The following is a 24,260-nucleotide window of genomic DNA, read 5'->3' on the forward strand; positions in this document are numbered from 1 at the left end:
CACACACACACACACACACACACACACACACAGACACACAGTCGTTTCACTATCCTTATGAGGACCCCTCATTGACTACATTCATTTCCTAGCCCTTAACACTAACCTTACCCACGCAAACCACATGCCTAACCCTTACCCTAACCTTAACCTAACCCTAATTCTAACCCTAAACCTTACCCTAACCCTAATTCTAACCCTAAACCTTACCCTAACCCCAATTCTAACCCTAAACCTTACCCTAACCCTAACCCAACCCTAAACCTTACCCTAACCTTAACCTAACCCTAATTCTAACCCTAAACCTTACCCTAACCTTAACCTAACCCTAAGTCTAACCGTACCCCTAAAACAAATTCCTAACCCTAAAATAAACCCTTTTCCTTGTGCAGACCTCTGAAATGTCCGCAGAAGGTACGTGCTGTCAGGTTTTGCTACCTTGTGTCCACACAAGGATAGCAAAACATGTACACACACACACACACACTTCCTCAACCGCTGAGTGTGTCTGAAGCAGAAGGTATGATCATACCTATCTCGAGGTTTGTGGATACCTGTGTGTTTGTGTGTGTGTGTCCACATCCGTCCTAGTGCCGCCCCGTCTGTATCGTGACTCACTCCACTGAGTTTAGAGGACAAACCACTTGGAACGACAAAAACAAGATTCTCTGGAACATCTACATCACAGCTGAGTATAAAAACACACAACAGTCTGACAGTAACACAAGTGTTACTGTATAAAAGAAACACACAACAGTCTGACAGTAAATAAAAGAAACACACAACAGTGTGACAGTAACACAAGTGTTAGACTCACGTGTGATGGAAATCACAGTGAAGTCAGAACAGGCCTAAATATAGTTTAAATCCCACGTAAAGCGTTTCCAGCAGGACACACGGGGGGAGCTGCAGCAGTTTAACCTACATCGCTCTGCACAGGTCTGGGAGGGGCGCTAATCCCAGACACACACACCACGTCCCGGCGCACAAGGTCAACGCCGGGACGGACGCCTCAACTTAATCTGTAATCCACCACCTCCACTGCCTCCACCCAACTCCTTTCAGATATACTCCATCCACGTTGGGACCAGCGTCCTTCTGAATCCAATGTTAAAACGCCTCCATGACGGAGTGCCGAGACCAGCAGGGCCCGAACCCGCACGAAACGAAAGCAGACGAGCCGATGTCGTAACATTACCACCAAGTTACACATTTGGTTTAGAAATATTACAAACAAATTCCTTTTAGCTTACACACGCATCAGATTAAACCGGCCGGAGCCAGAGCCCGAGGCCGTGGTCTCTCAGTCAAGCAGAGTGCACATGGGACCACTCTGACTCACAAATCTGCTAAAAATAAACCATCTTCTAGAAAACGGCGTCAGCAATACAGCAACTCAGACTCCTCCCACCACGTCCGATGGTTAGAGAAGTACAAGATAAAAAAGGTACATCAGACTCCTCCCACCACGTCCGATGGTTAGAGAAGTACAAGATAAAAAAGGTACCTCAGACTCCTCCCACCACGTCCGATGGTTAGAGAAGTGCAAGATAAAAAAAGGTACCTCAGACTCCTCCCACCACGTCCGACGGTTAGAGAAGTACAAGATAAAAAAGGTACCTCAGACTCCTCCCACCACGTCCGACGGTTAGAGAAGTACAAGATAAAAAAGGTACCTCAGACTCCTCCCACCACGTCCGACGGTTAGAGAAGTACAAGATAAAAAAGGTACCTCAGACTCCTCCCACCACGTCCGACGGTTAGAGAAGTACAAGATAAAAAAGGTACCTCAGACTCCTCCCACCACGTCCGACGGTTAGAGAAGTCAAGTACAAGATGAAAAAGGCCAATGTTTGAGTCACAAGTTTTTGCAGTGGGGGGGGGGTCCATCATCCTCAAAAAACCCTCTGAACATTTCCTGTTTCCTGTCATCAGGTAGCCAATAGAAGAAAGTTACCATTCCCCAAAGCCATCAAAAAAAGAAAAAAAGAAAAAGAATAAGAAGTCTAAAGGAGGAGGGGCTGTGGTCCAGCTGCGCTTGCAGAAAACGCGAGGCGAAGGCGAAGGCGCCTACGTGCGTCTAGAATTCGTCATCAGAGCTGAGGAGGAGCGTTTTTTCTGTGTCGCTGCGGGGACCGGTGGCGCTGTGCGTGCGGGGGATGGGCTGCGGCGCCCCCTGCTCCAGCGTGGACTGCTGGGTGTATTGCTGGTAGGCTGGCGAGAAGTTGTGGATGGCGTCCTGGACCATGTCCCCGGGACTCATGGTCTCCTTCAGGCTGCTGGAGATGCTCTTCATGGGGGCACAGCGGCCTGCGGGGGGTGGGGCGGGGTGGGGTAGGGGGAAAGGGGGTCGAGCGAGTAGGCATTGCATTGTGGGAGTTAGGAGAGGTTGTTCAGGGTTGGGGAATGGAAAGATATGAAAAACTAGTTACGACTGTTAAACCAAAGTCAACAACAAACAACAACACACACTGAGAGCTGGTGTTCACGCAACGAAAACCAAGCTCACCCAAACACACCTGATACAACACGTCACTCAGAAGACGAAAAGATAAAAAGGTAGAACAGAAAGGAGGTGGAAGAGAAGAGTGACTCTTAACCTACCAAACTCTCCATACGTAGGAATGGATCCTTTATAACGCAGCAGAGAGAGAGAGAGAGAGAGAGAGAGGGGTGTAGGAACGGGAAACGGGAAGAGTGTCGCATGTTGAGAAAAAGGAAATACAACACATCGAACTTTAAGCAGGGTTGTAAAAAGGTCGGGTAGCGTAACGGTCTATTCTGTTGCCCACCAACACGGGGATCGCCAGTCCGTGTTACCTCCGGCTTGGTCGGGCGTCCCTACAGACACAATTGACCGTGTCTGCGGGTGGGAAGCCGGATGTGGGTATATGTGCTGGTCGCTACACTAGCTGTTCGGGGGGGGGGGGGGCAGTGTGATCCTCCCACGCGCTACGTCCCCCTGGTGAAACTCCTCACTGTCAGGTGAAAAGTGGCTGGCGACTCCACATGTATGGGAGGAGGCATGTGGTAGTCTGCAGCCCTCCCCGGATCAGCAGAGGGGGTGGAGCAGAGACCGGGACGGCTCAGAAGAGTGGGGTAATTGGCCGGATACAATTGGGGAGAAAAGGGGGGGAGTAAATGAATAGACAGAATGGATGGAGGGAGAAGTGCTCCATGATGAGAGGAGAGGTCAAATGTAGAGAGGGGTTGAAAGGGAGGGCAGGCAGGAAGGAAGGAAGGAAGGAAGGAAGGAAGGAAGGAAGGAAGGAAGGAAGGAAGGAAGGAAGGAAGGAAGGAAGGAAGGAAGATATTCAGTGGAAATACAGAATGAAGATTGGTGACATTGTAGCAAATTGACAGGAGAATCAGCATCTTAAAAGACATGAATAATAAAATAATAACAATAATAACAATAATGATACTATTTCATGACAGTTCAATTTAAGAAACATTTAACTAAAAAAAAACCTCACTGCTTCTGTTATAAAACCCCTCTAAAACATCAGATTAAAGGTTGGATTAATAAAATAATTATCTCCCGTCCCTGTCCACCATTTTGCTGTGGTCATAATCAGCTCACATACGAGCTCAGGGAGCCTGCCTGCAGAGAAAATGGAAAAGCTTTCACTTTAATTAGTTCATGTTGTTTTTCTAACCGTCTGTCATTTTACTTCCCCATGAGTCAAAGTATCACACCGTTTCATTTTACAGAGCAGACACCACAGGAACAGGGAACGTGGACTCTGTCTGGTGACCCAAACAGCACCGAGAATCATAACTAAAGGAATCTGATTTTTTTTAAAAAGGACTGAGCAATATTTCATATTTTTGTAATATTTTCTACTTTCCATTTTACTGTTGCTAGACAACACTGGTAAGGTCATGTGACTGCAATTCCCCTCCGTCCGTTAACCATGGACGGCGTCTCCATTACCTTGGGAATCGAGCCTCTTGTCCATATAGACTTTGTATGTGAAGGCATGCCGCAGGGCCACAGCTGCAAAAAACATCTCGATGCAAATGATGAAGTTCTGGTAGCCGGCCGCGACCGTGCCCTCACCCACAGACACCTCCACCGAATTGATCTGAGGGATCGCCCCGCACTTCTCCAGGATGGCCAGCAACATGCCTGACCAAAAAGAATTCAAATTAAAGAGGCAGAGTTCAGAAAAAAAAAGGAGCAAAATTATACAATAAGTATGTCAAAGTATTCTTGTACTAAATCATACTAGTAATACTTGTAATAAATCATACTAAATCATGGACAAACTGAATTATGAATTATGACTGAGTCAAAGCCTGCTGGGACAAGTACCAGTATCCACCCCATGACCCTGCTGGGTGTAGATAATGGGGTAGTGGGTGTAGATAATGGATGGATGGGTAGCGTGTGTGTGTGTGTGTGTGTGTGTGTGTGTGTGTGTGTGTGTGTGTGTGTGTGTGTGTGTGTGTGTGTGTCTTCACCCTGCCAGAAGGAGAGGAAGATGACGGACTTGACCATGAAGAACTTGAGCATGGGGTTGTAAGGGCTCAGCAGCTCCCTGGTGGCGAAGTAGAAGAGGAAGAGCGCGTACAGAGAGAGACTCACAGAGATGTTGTAAATGATGGTCACGTACAGGTAGCCGCTGGCAACACTGTAGAGAGAGAGAGATGCAGTACATTACAACACCACAGAATAACATTGTAATGTAGCAAAATTTTATCTCAGAGAAACAGGCAGACAACTGAGAATAGAAACTATAGTTAAGTTTGGAGGAAAGGTTTTGCAATACAAAACACACCAGACCTAGTTTTACTATTACATTACATGGCCACAAACAGACAGACAGACAGACAGACAGACAGATGAAGAAACACTCTGGACATTAACAACCCCCCTCATCCAGACCAACAGCAGTTCATCATGTCTATAGACATCATGGAACAGCATCTCTCTCTCTCTCTTTTTTTTTTTTATTTTCCCCCCTTTTCTCCCCAATTGTACTTGGCCGATTACACCACTTGTCCGAGCCGTCCCGGTCGCTGCTCCGACCCCTCTGCCAATCCGGGGAGGGCTGCAGACTACCACATGTCTCCTCCCATACATGTGGAGTCGCCAGCCGCTTCTTTTCACCTGACAGTGAGGAATTTCACCAGGGGGACGTAGCACGTGGGAGGATCATGCTATTCCCCCCACTTCCCCCTCCCCCCTGAACAGGTGCCCCGACCGCTAGTGCAGCGACCAGGACACATATCCACATCCAGCTTCCCACCCGCAGACACGGCCAATTGTGTCTGTAGGGACACCCAACCAAGCCGGAGGTAACACGGGGATTCGATCCAGCGATCCCTGTGTTGGTAGGTGACGGACTAGACCGCCACACTACCCGGACGCCCTCAGAACAGCCTTTCTAAAGCCTAATTTGCCTGTTAGACAAAGTGTGACATGAGAGCGTGAAGGAAAGAAAAGCGGCGAGCGCCTACTTGAAGTCGCCGTCTCTGTATTTGCCGTAGGCCTGCAGGATGACCGTGATGATGGCCATGAGCGGTTTGACCACGCAGAACTGCAGTGTGGCCTGCTTGCAGAACCTCAGGAAGCCGATGGAGTAGGCTTTACCCCACAGACAGCAGGTACCGTACACACAGCTGGACCTGGACGAGGCGACACAGAACAGCAGGGTTACACATGCTGATTACCAGAGCCATGAAGAAATTCATGCACACACCCATCGCACAAACCAGACCGCCTGCTGCTCAGCCGTGAGCAACTCACAAAGCAGAAGTTACAATTTCTAAACACTAAATCAATCTAACAGTATTTGCATTTACATATGTCTAAACAGAGACGGAGGAGGAAAGAGGAGAAAGCCGGGACTCACTTGATGGGTTTCCCTCTGATCTCGGCCATGATGGCACTCTCTCCTCCCAGGTACTCGTAACACAGACTCAGGAAGTTGTAAATCACAAACGCTGAGGAGAAACAGAGGCAGACAACGGCCATTTTACAGCACAAACAGCAGAGGATTGTTTTGTTGGTTGTGTGTGAGCCTACACAGACAGACAGACAGACAGACAGACAGACACACACACACACACACACACACACACACACACACACACACACACACACACACACACACACAATGTACCAAGACTGCCACAGACTCAATCCAGTTAATAGCGGTGTCCTGAGATAGCGGTGTGTTGAATTAACCTTACAGAAGGTGACCAAAACGTATAATTCATTAATATTAACCTCAAGGGAACAATACCTGAAGGGGCGTGTAATCAATACTGCTATAGGACAGAAATATTCTTTATAACATAAAAATAATAATAACTACCGTTTGCATTTTTCCAAAGTTATTAAAAGCTTTGCAAACAATGAAAGCAAGTAAGAACTGGTGAGTTGCTGAGCTAAAAAAAATAAATAAATCTTCAGTCTCGATGACATCATCATTAATGTTTACACAATACTTGATCACTTATATTCCACAATCTTTTTATTAGCAGACGGAGTTATCAGGGTTGGGCAGATGTGTTCCACATTGTTGTAAAGTATACATTAAAAGAACAGAAAGAAAAAGAAGCGATAACAGGGCCTCCGGGTGGCGTGGCAGTCTATTCCGTTGCCTACCAACACAGGGATCGCCGAACCGAATCCCTGTGTTACCTCCGACTTGGTCAGGCGTCCCTACAGACACAATTGGCTGTGTCTGTGGGTGGGAAGCCGGATGCGAGTATGTGTCTTGGTCGCTGCACTAGCGCCTCCTCTGGTCAGTCGGGGCGCCTGTTCGGGGGGAAGGGGGAACTGAGGGGAATAGTGTGATCCTCCCATGCGCTACGTCCCCCTGGTGAAACTCCTCACTGTCAGGTGAAAAGAAGCGGCTGATGACTCCACATGTATGGCTGGAGGCATGTGGTAGTCTGTAGCCCTCCCCGGATCAGCAGAGGGGGTGGAGCAGAGACTGGGACGGCTCGCAAGAGTGGGGTAATTGGCCGGATACAAGTGGGGAGAAAAAGGAGGGGGGAAAAATCCACAAAAAAAAAGGAAGGAAGCAATAACAATGACAGTGATAATGAAGATAAAATAAAATAAAACAGTCCCCCTCCCACCAACCATCCCCCCACCCCTTTGATTGTCCAGAGTAGTTTTAAGGGCCCAGACACACCAAACCGACTAGCAGTGACGAAGGCCGACAGTTGCGTCGCCTCACGTCGCATGCCGTCTGGGCCAAAAAGTAGCCTTGAACACACCGCAAAGACTACAGCCAACGGCCAACTAGCTAGCATGTACGCTCTGCACTGATTCGCCAAGCTGAACAGCCAATCAGAGTGATCTCTCTCACTGACAGCCTCCGCCGATTCAACACGCTGAGTCGGCCGAAAAGCTGCCGACAGGGGTCCGACTAGTGCCGACGGTCCAGGACGCACCGTGAAAACTAGGGTCACTGACGCTCACCGACGGCCCGACATTGGCCAACGGCGGCCTGGTGTGTCAGGGCCCTCAGGCACAATATTTAGCAATAAATAAATAACAAGTAAAGCTGCAGCTGCTTCCATGGAGTCAGTTGTTATTTCTGTGTCAAGGGCGGAGGTAAAATGCATGTCATGTTATGTCGTTTGGTTGTTATTGATGTTAAAAAGGGTTCCCAAGTTTCATAGAATTTCTTCTCAGAACCACTGACTGAGAAGCACATCTCTAGGTTGAGGCAGGACATTACATCTCAAAGCCACTGACGAAGTGTGGGCGGGGCATCATCCTCCCACCTGAGCAAAACTCCCCGTCTGGCCAGGAGTGAAGCAAAGGTAACCACGCGGCACTCTGCGACTGTCAAATGAGGAGCCACTCCATCAGTAATGCCAAACGGAGCGATGAGAGGGTCTGGGTATCAGAGGGTCTGGGTATCAAAAGTTCAGGGTATCAGAGGGTCTGGGTAACAGAGGGTCTGGGTATCAGAGGGTCTGGGTCTCGGTTCCGCTTTAAGATGTTGGATAGAGTGTGAAATCCTTGATTACTTTTGAACCAGGAAGTGAAAAACAAGATGAAATGTAGAAAGAAAGCTCACATGAACAGAACCAGCTGACTGAGTGATGAGTGACTGCTGTTGCCTCACACAGCCAGCCACACACACACAGACAGTGTGTTTAGAGAGGCTGTACCAATATCAGTTTATACAGAACAGATGAATACACAATAACATAAGGGACAGGTCATGAGATGGATTAAAACATTTCCAGCAGGATTATGAAAAACAGTCACATGACTCATCCGGCCAGTCACCACCAGTGTGATGAGGTATGAGTGACTCGCCATTCTAAAACGGCAGTTAAAACACCGGTTTGTTCGTAGAAGTGCATAAATGACCAGGATCCTCAGAAGAGAACACACGTCTGTCCTCCCTCATTTCTCACCTTTCACTGGGATGAATGCACAGGGGGCAAGCTGGAGTTTGTGTCTGTGGTTGGTTTTACGATGCCTGGATCAGTGACACCACATCTGTCCATCTGCTGAATGAAGCCGTTAACTTTACAACAACCAACACAAACACAAACTCTGAGTCTTGGGGGAAAAACACCCGGGTTGTCTCCGTCTTGACAAACTCCCGACCCGCTGACAGGAATATGAGCTGCATTTGGTCAAACTGCTGCCATTAAAGTTGCAGTAGGCAACATGAACATGCCAATGCAGATCCTCCAACCCCTCTCTCTGCTGCCTTGTATCACTCCGCTAAACCCCTCCCACCAAATGACCTCCGCATCGCTCTTCAGCTCCTCACACTCATGTACAACCAGGAAATGTCAAAGCGAGACTTGTGAAACGTGTATTGTAAATGATAATCTATCATCCGTCCATTATCCAAACCGCTTATCCTAATTAGGGTTGCAGGATGCTAGAGCCTATCCCAGCAGTCATTGGGTGGCAGGCATGGAGACACCCTGGACAGGCCGCCAGCCCATCACAGGGCCCCCCCCCCCCACCCACACACACACCCCTAGGGACAATTTAGTACGGCCGACTCACCTGACCTACATGTCTTTGGACCGGAGGAAACCCACGCAGACACGGGGATAACACGGGGAGAACATGCAAACTCCACACAGAGGACGACCCGGGACGAGCCCCAAGGTTGGACTACCCTGGGGATCGAACCCAGGACCTTCTTGCTGTGAGGCGATCGCGCCAACCACTGCGCCACCGTACCGCCTAATAAATGATCATTCATGAGGATCCTTTCTTTTTTTTTCTCAGGCCCTCGCAGCGCCATAACCCGCTCTCCTTATTTTAAACCAATCGGGAAATAACATATCTCACGACACGTTGAACTCTATAGAATCAAAGAGGATCAGAATTAAAAATTAAAACACAGGCAGGCAGGACAGACAATAGTGAGGGAACCTGTAGGCTTTGGCATGGCTTCCAGCCTACAGACCCCCCCCCCACCACCAAACCAAAGAACTCAAACAAGAAATACACATATACCACACACACCACACTATTTAACCAGAATCCAACATCACCCTCCCTCCTCATTTTTTTTAGCGAATCTCTTCGTTACACTCGTAGTTTTCACGTGACGCAGCCTTTTGAGTTGGTCTTGTTGATTTTTAGGGTCAGGATTACAACCGCAAGCGGCCGGTGGGGCAGGGCAGACGTGAGCCGATCGCGTACACGTGCATCTGCATTTGTAGAACAGCCACTAGGAATGCCCTCCGTCTGAAATTACCCGTGATTGGCTAAAATCTTTTGTCCCGCACTAGATTTCCTAAAGCCTGAATAGAGCCAAGAGGAGGTGCAGAAGTCTGGTTTTCTCTCACACAACTTGAATTACAATATGCTGAAAGGTAGTTATGGAATTTTTACCCAATGACGCCATAAAAAAACTTGCCTACCCCAGCTTTAATGACACACGCCTCTGTATGATTTAGGGAGATGTGGCCAACAGCTGCTAGCAGACAGGGAGAGCGGCAAATGTCACTCTGCTGTGTGTGTGTGTGTGTGTGTGTGTGTGTGTGTGTGGTTGGCGGTTGAAGTGACAGGTGCATCAGTTCAGCACATGAGGGAGAGACTGCAGTTGCTGACCAATGTAATAATGGACCTAATCCTGGGAAGAACACATGCACGCACACACACACACACCTCTTTCTCTGACCTTTACCTGTGACAGAGAGCCACCTGACTGTCTCTAACTTCAGCCAAAGATGTCATCTCTCTATGCTGATGATGTCATGTGTTTTTGCCGAGTCAGGACCAGGGGTGTCACGACTTCAATGCTATTGATGGAAATGAGCTTTCCATTTCAACCTTCGACATTAAAAGCAGGATCAGCAGTTCTCCAGATATGTTTTTTCTCTCCATCCTGGCCTACTTGCACACGTCCGAACAAAAAAAAAACACTTCAAAGACGACACAGTGTAGCTTAGCAGTAGTCCGCAGCTGCACTTCCGGGCTCGGAGAAACAACAGAACTGTAAAATCCTCCTGCTTCCCTAAAGTCACCGGTGTGGTGACATTTTACCTTCCCCATGTTATGACACAACAAACGCGTCGTTGACGGAAAACTACAGTTTGTAGGCTACGTTAGACACGGGTACCATACGCCACCTCTGGCAGCATGACAGTGCGGCAGGACATCTTGGCGGGCATCAGAAACACATGGGTTTGACTGGAAAAAGGACACCACTGACACAGGAAACTCGTCTGTCCTCATTCAGACATTTATGGATATTGCTGCAGCCACAAAATTCAAGTCGCACTAAAGAAATGTACCCTATCTTTTGGAAAGAAGAATTTGAGGCGTCCAGGTGGTGTGGTGGTATATTCCGTTGTCTACCAACACAGGGATCACCAGTTTGAATCCCCGTGTTACCTTGGTCGGGCGTCCCTACAGACACAATGGCTGTGTCTGCGGATGGGAGATGTGGGTGGGGATGTGTCCTGGTTGCTGCACTAGCACCTTCTCTGGTCGGTTGGGGCGCCTGTTAAGGGAGGGGGAACTGGGGGAATAGTGTGATCCTCCCACGCGCTACGTCCCCCTGGTGAAACTCCTCACTGTCAGGTGAAAAGAAGTGGCTGGTGACTCCACATGTATGGGAGGAGACATGTGGTAGTCTGCAGCCCTTCCCGGGTCAGCAGAGGGGGTGGAGCAGCGACCGGGATGGCTCGGAAGAGTGGGGTAATTGGCCGGGGACAATTGGGGAGAAAAAAAAGGGGGGGAATCCCCCCCCCCACAAAAAAAAGAAGAATTTGAAAATGCAAGTGACAGTTGTCAGGGCATAAAACCAGTGATCTGTTGGTCTTTACAAATAAGACTCAATAGTCTAACATGGCATCGCTGTCAGTGCGGAAAATAAAACATATAAATCAAAAATCAAATCGTGACCTTGAAATCAAAAATCAGATCGAATCGTGCATTTGGAAAAATCACGACACTCCTGGTCAGACTAGGGCAAAAAATGATGAGAAACTAAATCCACATACACACATAGCTCTCTGACACTGTCACTCAGTGTGTGTGTGTGTGTGTCCACGGGATCACACAAGTGACAGGGTAGGTGTGTGTGTTTGTGCTAGCTCCCATGTGTTCCAGCAGATCCCAGATGAACCGCTGACAGCAACCTGTGATGTCAGCTCTCAGCAGTATTTCTTCTCTCTTGTTTGTGTTTGTCTAACTCTCTTTCTGTCTCAGTCTGTCTCTTAGTCTGTCTCAGTCTGTCTCTCAGTCTGTCTTTGAGCCTGACTGTCTCTCTCATCATAACTCACCAGCCTTCACACACCTCGGCCATCACAGTTCACGGCCTAAACCTAATGTCTGGTCGCAGCAAGAGAACCAACCTCTGTATTAGTCTGTGTGTGTGTGTCTGACCTGAGTGTTTACCACTGAGCCCTTATACACTCCCTCTGAGACCGCGTTACAGTGGTAACGGTCTCTATGGCGATACAGTCGGCCCACGCTTGGCTCAACAAGTCTGGTTTAAGAGAAACTCATTATCTGCTCCAGTGCATCTGGTTAATGGGGGGGAGGGGTGGTTGCTATGCAACAGGTTTAGCTTGCTCAGAAATCTAAACAGGGATGGGAGCGACAGGGCAAAGAGGAGGAAGAAGAAGAGGGGGACTTGGGGGGGGTGAGGAGTGGACGAGGGGCAAGAGGAGAATCTTCAGGAGAAGGGAGGAGTAGCAGAAATACTTACGCTCAATGGAAGTGAAGGATTAAACCTAAGATTCTAGAGGAGGAGAGGTTAAACAGGAGTGCGTGATGAGTCCAACTGATTACACCTCCAAACACCCTCAAACAAAAGCTTTCTGTGGATATCAGCGGTGGAGGTCGGTATCCTCGTGTGTGTGTGTGTGTGTGTGTGTGTGTGTGTTTTGAGTCAGCAGGAGGAGCGCCATCTGTCAGACAACAACATCTATGACGATGAGAGCATCTGAAAGCAGAACCCACATATACGGACCCCAAGGGTCTCCGATGTGGACAGCGTCACAACCGACGGCGTTGGCCAGCCAACGCAGGTAGTGACATTGGTTTCACTACAACAGAGCCTGCTTTCTACCTCTGAACACTGCAGAGGCTGGCACACAGGAGGGGGAGCCGTCCTTCAGACTGAACAGCTACTGCTAATTCAGGAACATGACGGTGAAGGAAAACTTCTCCGGACGGCCTTCCAGCTGCTTGAGTCACTTCACCGCAGGGACGATGTGGGCGGCACGGCGCCCCCACATCATCGCCGGTTAAAATGTGTCATAACTGGGGGCGCCCCGGTGGCTCACCTGGTAGAGCACGTACCGCGTAAGGCTAGGTCCTTACCGCAGCGGCCCGGGTTTGAATCCGGCCCGGGCCCTTCGCTGCATGTCATCGCCCCCTCTCTCCCCCCTGCCTTCCCTGTCTCGCTCTCTCTCCACTATCACCATCCAATAAAGGCGGAAAATGCCAGAACAATAATCAAAAGTGTCATGATTTGCCTTGTTGTGGGGTGTGGTGAACATCATAATCAAAGACATTTTATCCTAAAACACAAGATAACCCTCCAACACACTCAACATGACTGTTCCCAAACACCTCAAACACACACACACATTCAGCCACAAGACCCCAGTGTGTGTGTGCGTGTGTGTGTGTGTGTGTGGTCAAGAAAACAAATGCCAAAACCAGAGAGCATGTTCAACACACTCCTAAGCGTGGAAAATGAAGACGACGGCTGATGTGACAGTGTGAGAGGGCAGAATGAGCTGCAGTATGGAGAGGAGACGGGAAGAACACAGGAAACACGAAGGAATCCCGGAAGAGAGGCACAAAAAGAAACTTTTTTTTTCTCCCCAATTATATCTGGCTAATTACCCCACTCTTTCTTTTCTTTTTTTTGGGGGGGAGGATTCCCCCCCCCCTTTTCTCCCCAATTGTATCCAGCCAATTACCCCACTCTTCCGAGTCGTCCCGGTCGCTGCTCCGCCCCCTCTGCCAATCCGGGGAGGGCTGCAGACTACCACATGTCTCCTCCGATTATTGTGGAGTCGTCAGCCGCTTCTTTTCACCGGACAGTGAGGATTTTCACCAGGGGGACGTAGCGCATGGGAGGATCACGCTATTCCCCCCAGTTCCCCCTTCCCCCCGGAACAGGCGCCCCGACCAATCAGAGGAGGTGCTAGTGCAGCGACCAAGACACATACCCACATTTGGCTCCCATTCGCAGGCACGGCCAATTGTGTCTGTAGGGACGCCTGACTAAGCCGGAGGTAACATGGGGATTCGATCCGGTGATCCCCGTGTTGGTAGGTAACGGAATAGACCGCCATGCTACCCCGACACCCAAAAAGAAATATGAAAAGAAGTTCAGAAGAGGAAAAACAATGAAAAAAGATGATAGAAGAGACTGTTTGCAAGTGAGTTTATGTGTGTGCATGTTCATGTGTCTGCATATTTGTGTGTGCAATAATGTGTGTTTGTGTTTATATGTGGGTTTGTGTGTGTGTGTCCATGATCATATGCGTGCATGTGTGTTTATACAGATATGTGCACGTGTGAGCATCCTTACCTTCGTAGCAGTCCCTGATGGTGTCGAAGTAGACGTAGTACTGGTCATTTGTGAAGAAGAGGAGGCTGAGCCAGGAGTCGAAGGCATAGATGGGGACGATGAAGAGGATGCGGACGATGTGACGCTGCTCGTTCGGGGAACTGTAGAACCGCAGGTGCATGTAGATCTGAGACAGAGGGAGAGACTGAATCAACACGTCTGTTTGGATCTGCACACGTCTAATTTTTACCCCCGGGCCCGTCTGAAAGTGTCAGAGGAACCCACAGCTCACACCAGCCATCACAGCCTGTATGAGCCTACTGTGGTTTCAACCTTACACCAGATCTACATCTGATCTCCTCTGGTCTCGATTTCTCTTCCTGGTTCAGCGAGATGAGAAGGAGAGAGAACGACAGAGAAACCAAGACATTATGAAGGGAACGAGACAGAGGGTACCGCAGAAAAAGAGAGAGAGGAAACCAGAAAGAGTAGTATGTAACTGACAGAGAAAAAGACAGCCGATGACTATGAGAGACAGATAGGGGGGCGTCCGGGTAGTGGAGTGGTCTATTCTGTTGCCTACCAACACGGCGATTGCTGGTTCAAATCCCCGTGTTAACCTCCGACTTGGTCAGGCATCCCTACAGACACAATTGGCTGTGTCTGCGGGTGGGAATTCGGATGTGGGTATGTGTCCTGGTCGCTGCACTAGCACCTCCTCTGGTCAGTCGGGGCGCCTGTTTGGGGGGGGGAGGAGGAACTGGGGGGAGTAGCGTGATCCTCCCATGTGCTACGTGCCCCTGGTGAAACTCCTCACTGTCAGGTGAAAAGAAGCAGCTGGCGACTCCACATGTATCGGAGGAAGACATGTGGTAGTATGCAGCCCTCCACGGATCAGCAGAGGGGGGTGGAGCAGCGACTGGGACGGCTCAGAAGAGTGGGGTAATTGGCTGGATACAATTGGGGAGAAAAATTGGGGGGCGGGGGGGATATGAGAGACAGACAGAAGACAGAAGTGTGCAGATGAGAGATACTATGGGGACATATTTACATTGCGAATCACAGGGTATCTTTCCATATTTAGACTGCAGCCGTACCTCAAACACAAATCCCTCTATCTTAACCAGCTTATACCTACGCTGATCTAGCTATGTAACACCGACACCACCTCAGAGGACTGGAGAGAGAGAGAGAGAGAGAGAGAGAGAGAGAGAGAGAGAGAGAGAGAGAGAGAGAGAGAGAGAGAGAGAGAGTGAGAGAGAGAGACAGAGAGAGCGAGAGACAGAGCGAGAGAGACAGAGAGAGAGCGAGAATCTTCTAACATCTCAACAGCCTCCCTCTTCGTGTCACTTAGCATCCTACTTTTTAATCAACATTCTGTTTTTTCATCCAGTCTGACAAACAGACCTTCATAGAAGCTTTTTATCCCGCATCCACCGGATTCTGTGTGCATGTGCATTTTTTCTGCAGCACCAGCTGACTAACACTGCCAAGCAACCGCTGCTCTCCTCTTTAACTAAGGAGGAGATTTTCCAGCATCACATCACCTGTTCCTTCTCCACCACACACACACACACACACACACACACACACACACACACAGCCAAATAAAACTGTATGTGTGTGTGTACTGTGTACAGAACCTCCACTCCACCACATCAAACCACCACCTCCCAGCACACCCATCTTCAGCCCTCATAAATAGACCCATAGGTTGATCTAGCTCTCAAACAGCCAGCGGGATGACAGGAGGGGGGGTGGGTGGTGTAAGATAGAAGAAAAAATGAAATGAAGAAAAAAACAGATCACATCCTGACAGGTAAGCCAAACTCAAAAAATCCACAAGTCCCAGTCAAAAAGACAAAGTGGTGGCAGGTGAGTCAGTGGAGGATGAACGTCATTACTGTAAAGCCTCCTGCAGACAGTGTGATGTGGGCCGTCTCAGACGAAAGACGACTACACGTGGCCATATCTCACGGTGTGATGTGGGCCGTCTCAGACGAAAGACGACCACACGTGGCCATATCTCTGGTCGTGGCTCCAAGACCGTGGTCCTACGTCACTGTGAGACAGACTCACAGACGGTTATCCCGGTCTGGTGACCGAAGATGACCCGGGACTAAAGTCTGACGGTGTCAGAAATGTAAGATGACCATCACACAGTGTGACCGCTGCTACGACCTACGTCTACTGACCAACCAATAGAAATGCAGCAGGAACTGACGACTGATCAACGCCATGCACAATCTTTGCTGGCGCTAAACACAAACACACTGTTAGCATCTGGGACCCAAATGTGATGGATTCAACAAACAAGCAGCGGCGACTACTGAAAGGACTGGATTCCTGCTTGGCGTCATGTTGCTCTACCAGCGGCGTAGACTGATTACGCAGGCACGCATGCTGATGACGACTTGTGTCGTAGCCTGTGATTCAGTAGTGTTATCGTCGTACAGTCTACATACATCAAACCTGATGTCGTAGCCAAGTTCATCAGATCCATATCACACAGTGTGGCTTGCGGTAAACTTACAAGACTGCTAAAACCACACAGTCTGCTGGAGGCCTTAGGCCATGACAGATTCTCTCTTTAGGGACATACTTTCAAAACAGGGCTGTGAGAAAGAAGAGCTAACGTCTTCATCCCATGACCTTTACCCTTTCAAAATCACACACCGAGCTCCAAGTCCAGTGTTAAGTTGGAGTCCGGCATGTCTTTATCCAGGATTGTAATGATATAACATTTTTCCATGCCTCTTTTCAAACCAGTTTTCCAAGTCGCAACAACGCGCCGCCCCGCGGGAGCCTGCTTACCTGGTGGCAGGTGAGGATGAGGGCGGTCCACACAAAGAAGCCAGAGATGGACTGCGAGGCGGGGGTCATGAGAAAGATGGGCTGGTCCGCGGTCAGCAGGGGAGCCTCGGGGAGCCAGGAAATGTTGGGGCCTGTTGGAACGGCGCTGAGTGGCGTACCGGGCGCCACGGCCAGCGGGACATCCTCTCCCAGGCTCTCTGACAGGGGGATGTCTCGCCTCCACAGACTCATCTGCAAGTCAGGAAACAGAATGTCATATGATGATGATGATGACGATACCTTTCATTATCCTTTCTCGTTAAAAAGCAGCATGTACTCAATGTAGAACTTTTCATTTTTTTATGCAGTGGAGACACATCTGCTCCACCATCTGTGAACTCCATCCAAAACCTTCCCAATAGTCCAGCTACTGTTTGGCAAGTTAAACCTGGTTGCAGAAATGCACATGGGTACTGGGGTCAGATGTTGAGACAATACCAGGCTAAGATGGAGGACTGGTATTAGGGCTGCAACTGACGATTATTTTCATTATCGATTAATCTATCCATCATTGCTTCGATTAACAGATGCCATAACAAGCCCCCAGAGGCCAAGTGGTGTCTGACCAGCGGTGAGAGAAAAAAAAAGACCCTCAAGTATTCATTTTATTATGACGTGAATCAGAGAAAGGTGGGCAAATCTTGTGAAGCTTTAACAAATGTTTGGCATTTTCACTGGTCTAAAACGATTAATTGGTTACCAACATTATAATCGATTAATGTTCTGTCAACAGACTAATCGATTAATCGACACATCATCCATCCATTCATCCATCCATTATCCAAGCCGCTTATCCCAATCGGGGTCATAGGATGCTGGAGCCTATCCCAGCAGTCATTGGACAGCAGGCGGAGAGACACCCTGGACAGGCCGCCAGGCAATCAAAGGGCCCACACATGGTCCTTCCCATGTGCTAATTCCACATAACAAGGAAACAAACACTTACGCAGGCGAGGACATCTGTCCTCAGACTGCCGTACACTATTTACACCCAGCCCTTTTCCAGGCTGATCAATCCACAGATTATTCAGCGCTACATGATATCGGACATCTGCCCACGAATAAAATCCGATACTAAAAGTCATGCGTAACATGCCAGAAATAAAAGCAAAATGGCTTGATTTACTGCATTTGTGGCACACGGAAGCCGGTATTTTTTTAATGGCTGAAAACAAAACAGGCGGCACAGTGGCGCACTGGTTAGTGTGGTCGCCTCACAGCAAGAAGGTCCTGGGTTCGAGCCTCGGGGTAGTCCGACCTTGGAGGTCGTCCCGGTTCATCCTCTGTGTGGAGTTTGCATGTCCTCCCCGTGTCTTAGTCCCCATGGACTAAGTCTGTATGGCTTAGTAAAGGTGACGGATCAGATCAGTACTCATGATCGGCCAGTATTTAAAGATTCATACTAGGAATCGGTATCGACAGTGAAAGAGTGATATTGGTGCATCTCTACTAGGTTGAGTTGTTGCGCTGTTGGTTTTAATTTTGGCAATTTTTTTGCACATTTTTGAGGATTTCTGGTCAAACTTCTAAGTTAACGTCAACTAGCAAGCACCCAGAAGCAGAATAGCAAAGTTTGATGACGGCTGATATGAAGGAAAACCCCTGGAGCCAACTGCAAACAGCACTGAGACCTCACTGTCGAATCACTTGATGAAGGAACACTCCTCATTTTGCCTCATTCATAATTCATTAACCTTGAACTGCCACCAGTACTGTTGGCCAGCAGGGTACCGGTGCAAACTATACTACTGTTAGGAGAAGGAGAGGGGGAAGGCATGTCCAGGGGCAGCGGGAGAGGAGGAAGGAAGGGTAGGTTTGTGGAGGTGAGACTTGGAACTTTGAATGTCGGCACTATGATTGGTAAAGGGAGAGAGCTGGCTGATAATCCATCCATTTTCCGAGCTGCTTATCCTGCTCTCAGGGTCGCAGAGATGCTGGACCCTATCCCAGCAGTCACTGGGTGGCAGGCAGGGAGACACCCTGGACAGGCCGCCAGGCCATCACACAGGGCCAACATACACACACCCACACATTCACACCTAGCGACAATTTAGTACGGCCGATTCACCTGACCTACATGTCTTTGGACTGTGGGAGGAAACTGGAGCACCCGGAGGAAACCCACACAGACATGGGGAGAACATGCAAACTCCACATAGACGACAACCTGGGCAATCCCTAAGGTTGGATTACCCCGGGGCTTGAACCCAGGACCTTCTTGCTGTGCGGTGACAGTGCTAACCACTGCGCCACCGTGCCGGCTGGCTGATATGATGGAGAGAAGGGAGGTAGATATTCTGTGTGTGCAAGAGACCAGGTGGAAGAGGAGGGGTGCATTCTTCGTGGCGGTCCGGGCTTGGGACCGGCATGAAGAATGCACCGGCTTGTGCACTGTCAGCGGCTGGGTTAAATCATCAACCATGAACCTTGATCGAATCATCCGTTATCTGCTTATGAGTCAAGAAGGCGTGTTGCTGTGTACACGCTTGTGTGTGTCTGTGTCAACAAACCTATCAGCATCTGAACATAATGGAAACGGTAAACCAGGGTTAACATTACATCACCCAATATCCACACACATCCTTCCATAGCGGACCCGTCACTCGGATAAGACTTCCAACAACGCCTAACACACCAAGACGTCAACAAGCAGAAGGACTTGACCTGGGACGGGATAAGAAACGGTTACGCAACAAGCAGCTTTCCACTCGCCCGTCTCTTCAGCTGACAAGAGTCTCATTCTCTGGAGGTGCGTTTGCTCTTGCACGTGGGAATGAGGACGGTCATATGAGGTGAATCCTGGGGAAGCCTTCCCAGATTACTTGGGAGGCACAGGGAGGGTAAAACAAACGCACACCGCAGACAAAACTAACAAAACACAGACAGACGAACGACGCAATAATACAAAAAAAGCACGCGCAAACATGGAAAACAGTCGTCTATGACTTCTTTCTGTCACACTAAGGGCACATCACAGAGGGAGGGGCAGAAAAGGAGCGAAAGAGGGACAGACAGCAAATGGAGGGAAAAGAAACCGAGAAACAGGAAGAAACAGAGAAGTGTGAGAGGAGAAGAGAAACAGAGCGCGGGAGGCTGATGGAAGGAGAAAGACGGGGGTCAAACACAGAGCGAACGAGTGTTACCAATGAGAACAGAGAGGGAAAAGAGAGAAGAGAAAGAAAAAATAGAAACAGAGAGTAAAGGAGAGAGACTGAGACAATGGAAGGAGAGACAGATGGACAAAAAGACTGACAAAATATGAAAAAAAGGAAGGGGGGGGGGGAGACAGGCTGAGAGGAAGGAAGCGCACCCTCATATTGACCCGTCACGTCTCATCTGTCCCAGCTGCATCGAAACTATCAGTCACATTAACACATGCAGAAGACAAACACGGACGATGAAACACTGACACGGATAAATGCAAAAACAGACACAGAAATAACTGTGTGTGTGTGTGTGGCCCACCCACAAATATACACAAACACCCACAACACTTCAGGTGATTTAACTAAGTGGTTGGATGAAAGTAATTCAAACACCTTTCAGATGGTTCATGAAGACAGGAAGGACCACGTGTCCCCACTGTCCTATTACGTGGGTGCGCGCGTGTGTGTGTGTGTATATGTGTGTAGGTCATTTGTGTTGGTTTGCGAAGGACCATCAGCGGAGCGGCATCAGCATTTACACTTAGACACACACACACACACACACACAGACACAGACACACACACAATGAAAGAGACTGGAGAAGTGCTGAAGCAGAAGGACGTGTGTTCGTTCTGAAAGGCAAAAAGGTCATTCTGGGCTGGGGGGGGTCTCTCCACACACACACACACACACACACACACACACACAATGAAAGAGACTGGAGAAGTGCTGAAGCAGAAGGACGTGTGTTCGTTCTGAAAAGCAAAAAGGTCATTCTGGGGGGGGTCTCCACACACACACACACACACACACACACACACACACACAATGAAAGAGACTGGAGAAGTGCTGAAGCAGAAGGACGTGTGTTCGTTCTGAAAAGCAAAAAGGTCATTCTGGGGGGGGGGTCTCCACACACACACACACACACACACACACACACACTATGGTAAAATCGTGGGGGGGGGGCAGAAATAGAGCAACAGATGGGAGGGGGGGGACGGGGGGGCACGGTGTGTGTGTGTGTGTGGTTCATGGGGAGTCATGACAGGGGCCTAAAGAGGTTATTATTCTGACTTCAGCAACGTTAAAAAACACTCCCGGGGGTTTTTTTCCCCCCCTTCCAGCAAAGCCGACACGACTTCCCCATGCTGCTCTCAGCCCCCCCCCCCCACCGTACCGTAGCGGACAACTAGCGGCCATCCGCTTAATCCGTGTGACGCGGCGTTTCAACACGAAAATGCGGGTTACACACAATGACGTCACGCACAGCCCGCGGAGACGACGACGACGACGAGCGTCGGCGGCGGCGGGTTGATGTCACCGGGAAAGAAAAGTTGGCCTACCTTTGGAAACGTTTTCCCCCACCGGCAGCTTTTCGGCCCCCCCCCCTCCCAGAGCCCGGCCCGAAAGCCAAACACACACGTTTATCACCACTTCCACGCAAACCCGGTACCGCACGGAAAAGTTCTGGAGACTCCCCGACAACACGCACCTCAGCCGCCTCAGACACACAAGAGCCGAAAGTGATTGACGGACGGCCCTAATTCCTGCCTAAAGCCGTCCATCCCGGTCCCGCCGCCGCCGCTCGGCTCGGCTCGGCTCGGCTCGACTCGTCTCGGCTGGAAATCCGCGCCCCCGTCTCCCAGGTGTCCACCTCCGCTACCAGCAACTCAGCTCGGCACACCGTCGGAACCACTCGCAGGTCTCGGGTCCAAACCTAAAACAACTTGGTCCGGTCGGGTTCCGTGCGCGCGGCCGATTAAACCCCGCCACATGAACGCGGCTTCTGCGGCTCGCCGGCGGTATCGTCTGCGCCCCGCCCACCGGGCCGGATCAGCCAATCACGGCCGACTGCCATTAAAGGACCATTCCGGTGTCGAAGCGCGTTTCAAATGGCGCACGGCGCGCTTTACGTCGGTCCCGACACGGGTCTTCCGGGTCTTTTGAGGGCGTTTTTCCCCTTCAGGTCTCTTCGGGCGTATCGTTCCCGCCCTTGTTTCCTATCTCGTTTTCTCATTCGTTGATACTGCGCAGCACGCTGACCTTTGAACCGCGGCATCGTACAGCACCTCGGTCAACAACGTTGTCTTCAGCGCGCTCTATAAATACACGTGACTTCGTTTCGGTATGGCGTGAAAATCGACTCGCTCGAGACAGGCAATCCGTCAATCAACTTTACTCCGTCGGAGTGACGTCACAGATCCCGCAGCGCAACGACAGAGTCACCCCTGGAAAGAAAAAAGTGACCCCTGAAATGGATCGTATATCGCAAACAACGTAGCGAGTTGGTTTTCACACCGTATTGAGTGATTTTCGTACAGTAGGAAATGATTTGTGGTTAACGGACTACGCCAGACCAAGAACCCGGCAGTGGTCCTTTTAAGGACCAGGAAGTAGGTGGGACTCATGGATGCTCATTGCGCATGCGTGGTTCTATTTCGAGTCTACTGATCTGAAGTGACATACATGCTGTTGTGAAGCCGTTTTCTTTATCCAAATAACGGTTGTAAACGGAATACAGCACACATAATAGGAACACACACAAAATAATTAACACCCTACAAAATGTCTTGTTACAAAAGCAAAGTGACATATCAAATATCCTCAGTAGCTGGTTCAGCTTTAGGAGTCTTGCTGTATTTGACACTGTCTAGGTAAGAATCAAAGAAGGTATGAAAGACATGATTCTATCTATCTATCTATCTATCTATCTATCTATCATACATACATACATACATACATACATACATACATACATCAAGCTACACACACACACACACACACACACACACACAAATCAGGTTAAGTTGTGCATGTTTTTATTGACTCTTACAATATTTACAATTACAATACTCACATTATTTACATTACAATACTTACATTATTTGCATTACAATACTTACATTATTTACATTACAATATTCACTGTTACAATATTTACAATATTTACATCATTTACATTGCAATATTTACAATTACAATACAAAATATTTACAAGATTTACCCTTAAAATATTATTGACTTGTACAATATACACAAATATCATGTGACCAAAGTGTAAGCATGGTGTGGAAATGTACAACACATGAGTGGGTCCACAGACGCCACGTCACATCCATGTCGTCCATCTTCAGAGTAGCTGTCTGCTCCAGACAGACCAGCGTCAACCTAACAGCTGCAACTCAGTCACATGTTGCTCTTGGCTGTTGTTTGTTATAAGGTTTGTTTTGTTGTTGTTAAGATTGTTTGTATTTAGTTTCCTGGTTAAATATAATAAAATAATAATAATACGTTTTATTTATAGAGTGCTTTTCATAGTACTCAAAGATGCTTTACACAAGTTAAAATAAACATGAAAGCAACATGCCAAAAACATGTAACACACAACATTAATCACACATTAAAAGCAACTGTGAAGAGGTGAGTTTTGATGAATGATGTGAACGTGGACAGATGGGTGCATGTGTCTCTGATGTGTTTGGGGAAGGAGCTCCAGAGGCAGGGGGCAGCTATGGAGAAGACTCTGGTGCTTGGTTCTGTGTGGTGGAGACAGGAGGTTGGCGTCAGAGCAGCGAAGGCTGCAGGAAGGAGTCTGGTAGAGGAGCAGGTCGTGAGGTAGGAGGAGGCCTGGTCACAGAGGCCTTTGTGAGTGAGGAGGAGGAGTCTGGTAGAGGAGCAGGTCGGTGAGGTAGGAGGGGCCTGGTCACGGAGGGCTTTGTGAGTGAGGAAAGGAGTCTGGTAGAGGAGCAGGTCGTGAGGTAGGAGGAGGCCTGGTCACAGAGGGCTTTGTGAGTGAGGAGAAGGAGTCTGGTAGAGGAGCAGGTCGTGAGGTAGGAGGGGGCCTGGTCACAGAGGGCTTTGTGAGTGAGGAGAAGGAGTCTGGTATAGAGGAGCAGGTCGTGAGGTAGGAGGGGCCTGGTCACAGAAGGCTTTGTGAGTGAGGAGAAGGAGTCTGGTATAGAGGAGCAGATCGTGAGGTAGGAGGGGGCCTGGTTACGGAGGCCTTTGTGAGTGAGGAGAAGGAGTCTGGTAGAGGAGCACGTCGTGAGGTAGGAGGGGCCTGGTCACAGAAGGCTTTGTGAGTGAGGAGAAGGAGTCTGGTAGAGGAGCAGGTCGTGAGGTGGGAGGGGCCTGGTCACAGAGGGCTTTGTGAGTGAGGAGAAGGAGTCTGGTATAGAGGAGCAGGTCGTGAGGTAGGAGGGGCCTGGTCACAGAGGGCTTTGTGAGTGAGGAGAAGGAGTCTGGTAGAGGAGCAGGTCGTGA

General features: G+C 49.2%; 1 protein-coding gene across 4 annotated transcripts; it reads right to left on the reverse strand.

Annotated features, from left to right (window-relative positions):
- Positions 1 to 21: 21 nt before the first annotated feature.
- Positions 22 to 21,794, reverse strand: tmem184ba (transmembrane protein 184ba). 4 transcript variants are annotated; one of them, XM_056297368.1, is made up of 9 exons: positions 21,490 to 21,794; positions 16,809 to 17,039; positions 14,016 to 14,181; positions 5,862 to 5,952; positions 5,467 to 5,634; positions 4,468 to 4,637; positions 3,938 to 4,132; positions 265 to 2,310; positions 22 to 205 (listed from the first exon to the last, which is right to left on the reverse strand). In XM_056297368.1, the coding sequence occupies exons 2-8, from the start codon at positions 17,037 to 17,039 to the stop codon at positions 2,081 to 2,083; spliced, it is 1,251 nt and encodes a 416-aa protein (XP_056153343.1). In that variant the 5' UTR covers positions 21,490 to 21,794; the 3' UTR covers positions 22 to 205; positions 265 to 2,080. The 4 variants fall into 4 exon arrangements, with proteins under 4 accessions (XP_056153343.1, XP_056153346.1, XP_056153345.1 ...); XM_056297371.1 differs by lacking the exon at positions 21,490 to 21,794 and adding an exon at positions 21,341 to 21,375; XM_056297370.1 differs by having other exon boundaries at positions 54 to 134.
- Positions 21,795 to 24,260: the final 2,466 nt, after the last annotated feature.

This window comes from Lampris incognitus, chromosome 17, assembly GCF_029633865.1.
Source record: "Lampris incognitus isolate fLamInc1 chromosome 17, fLamInc1.hap2, whole genome shotgun sequence".
NCBI classification, from domain to species: Eukaryota; Metazoa; Chordata; class Actinopteri; order Lampriformes; family Lampridae; genus Lampris; species Lampris incognitus.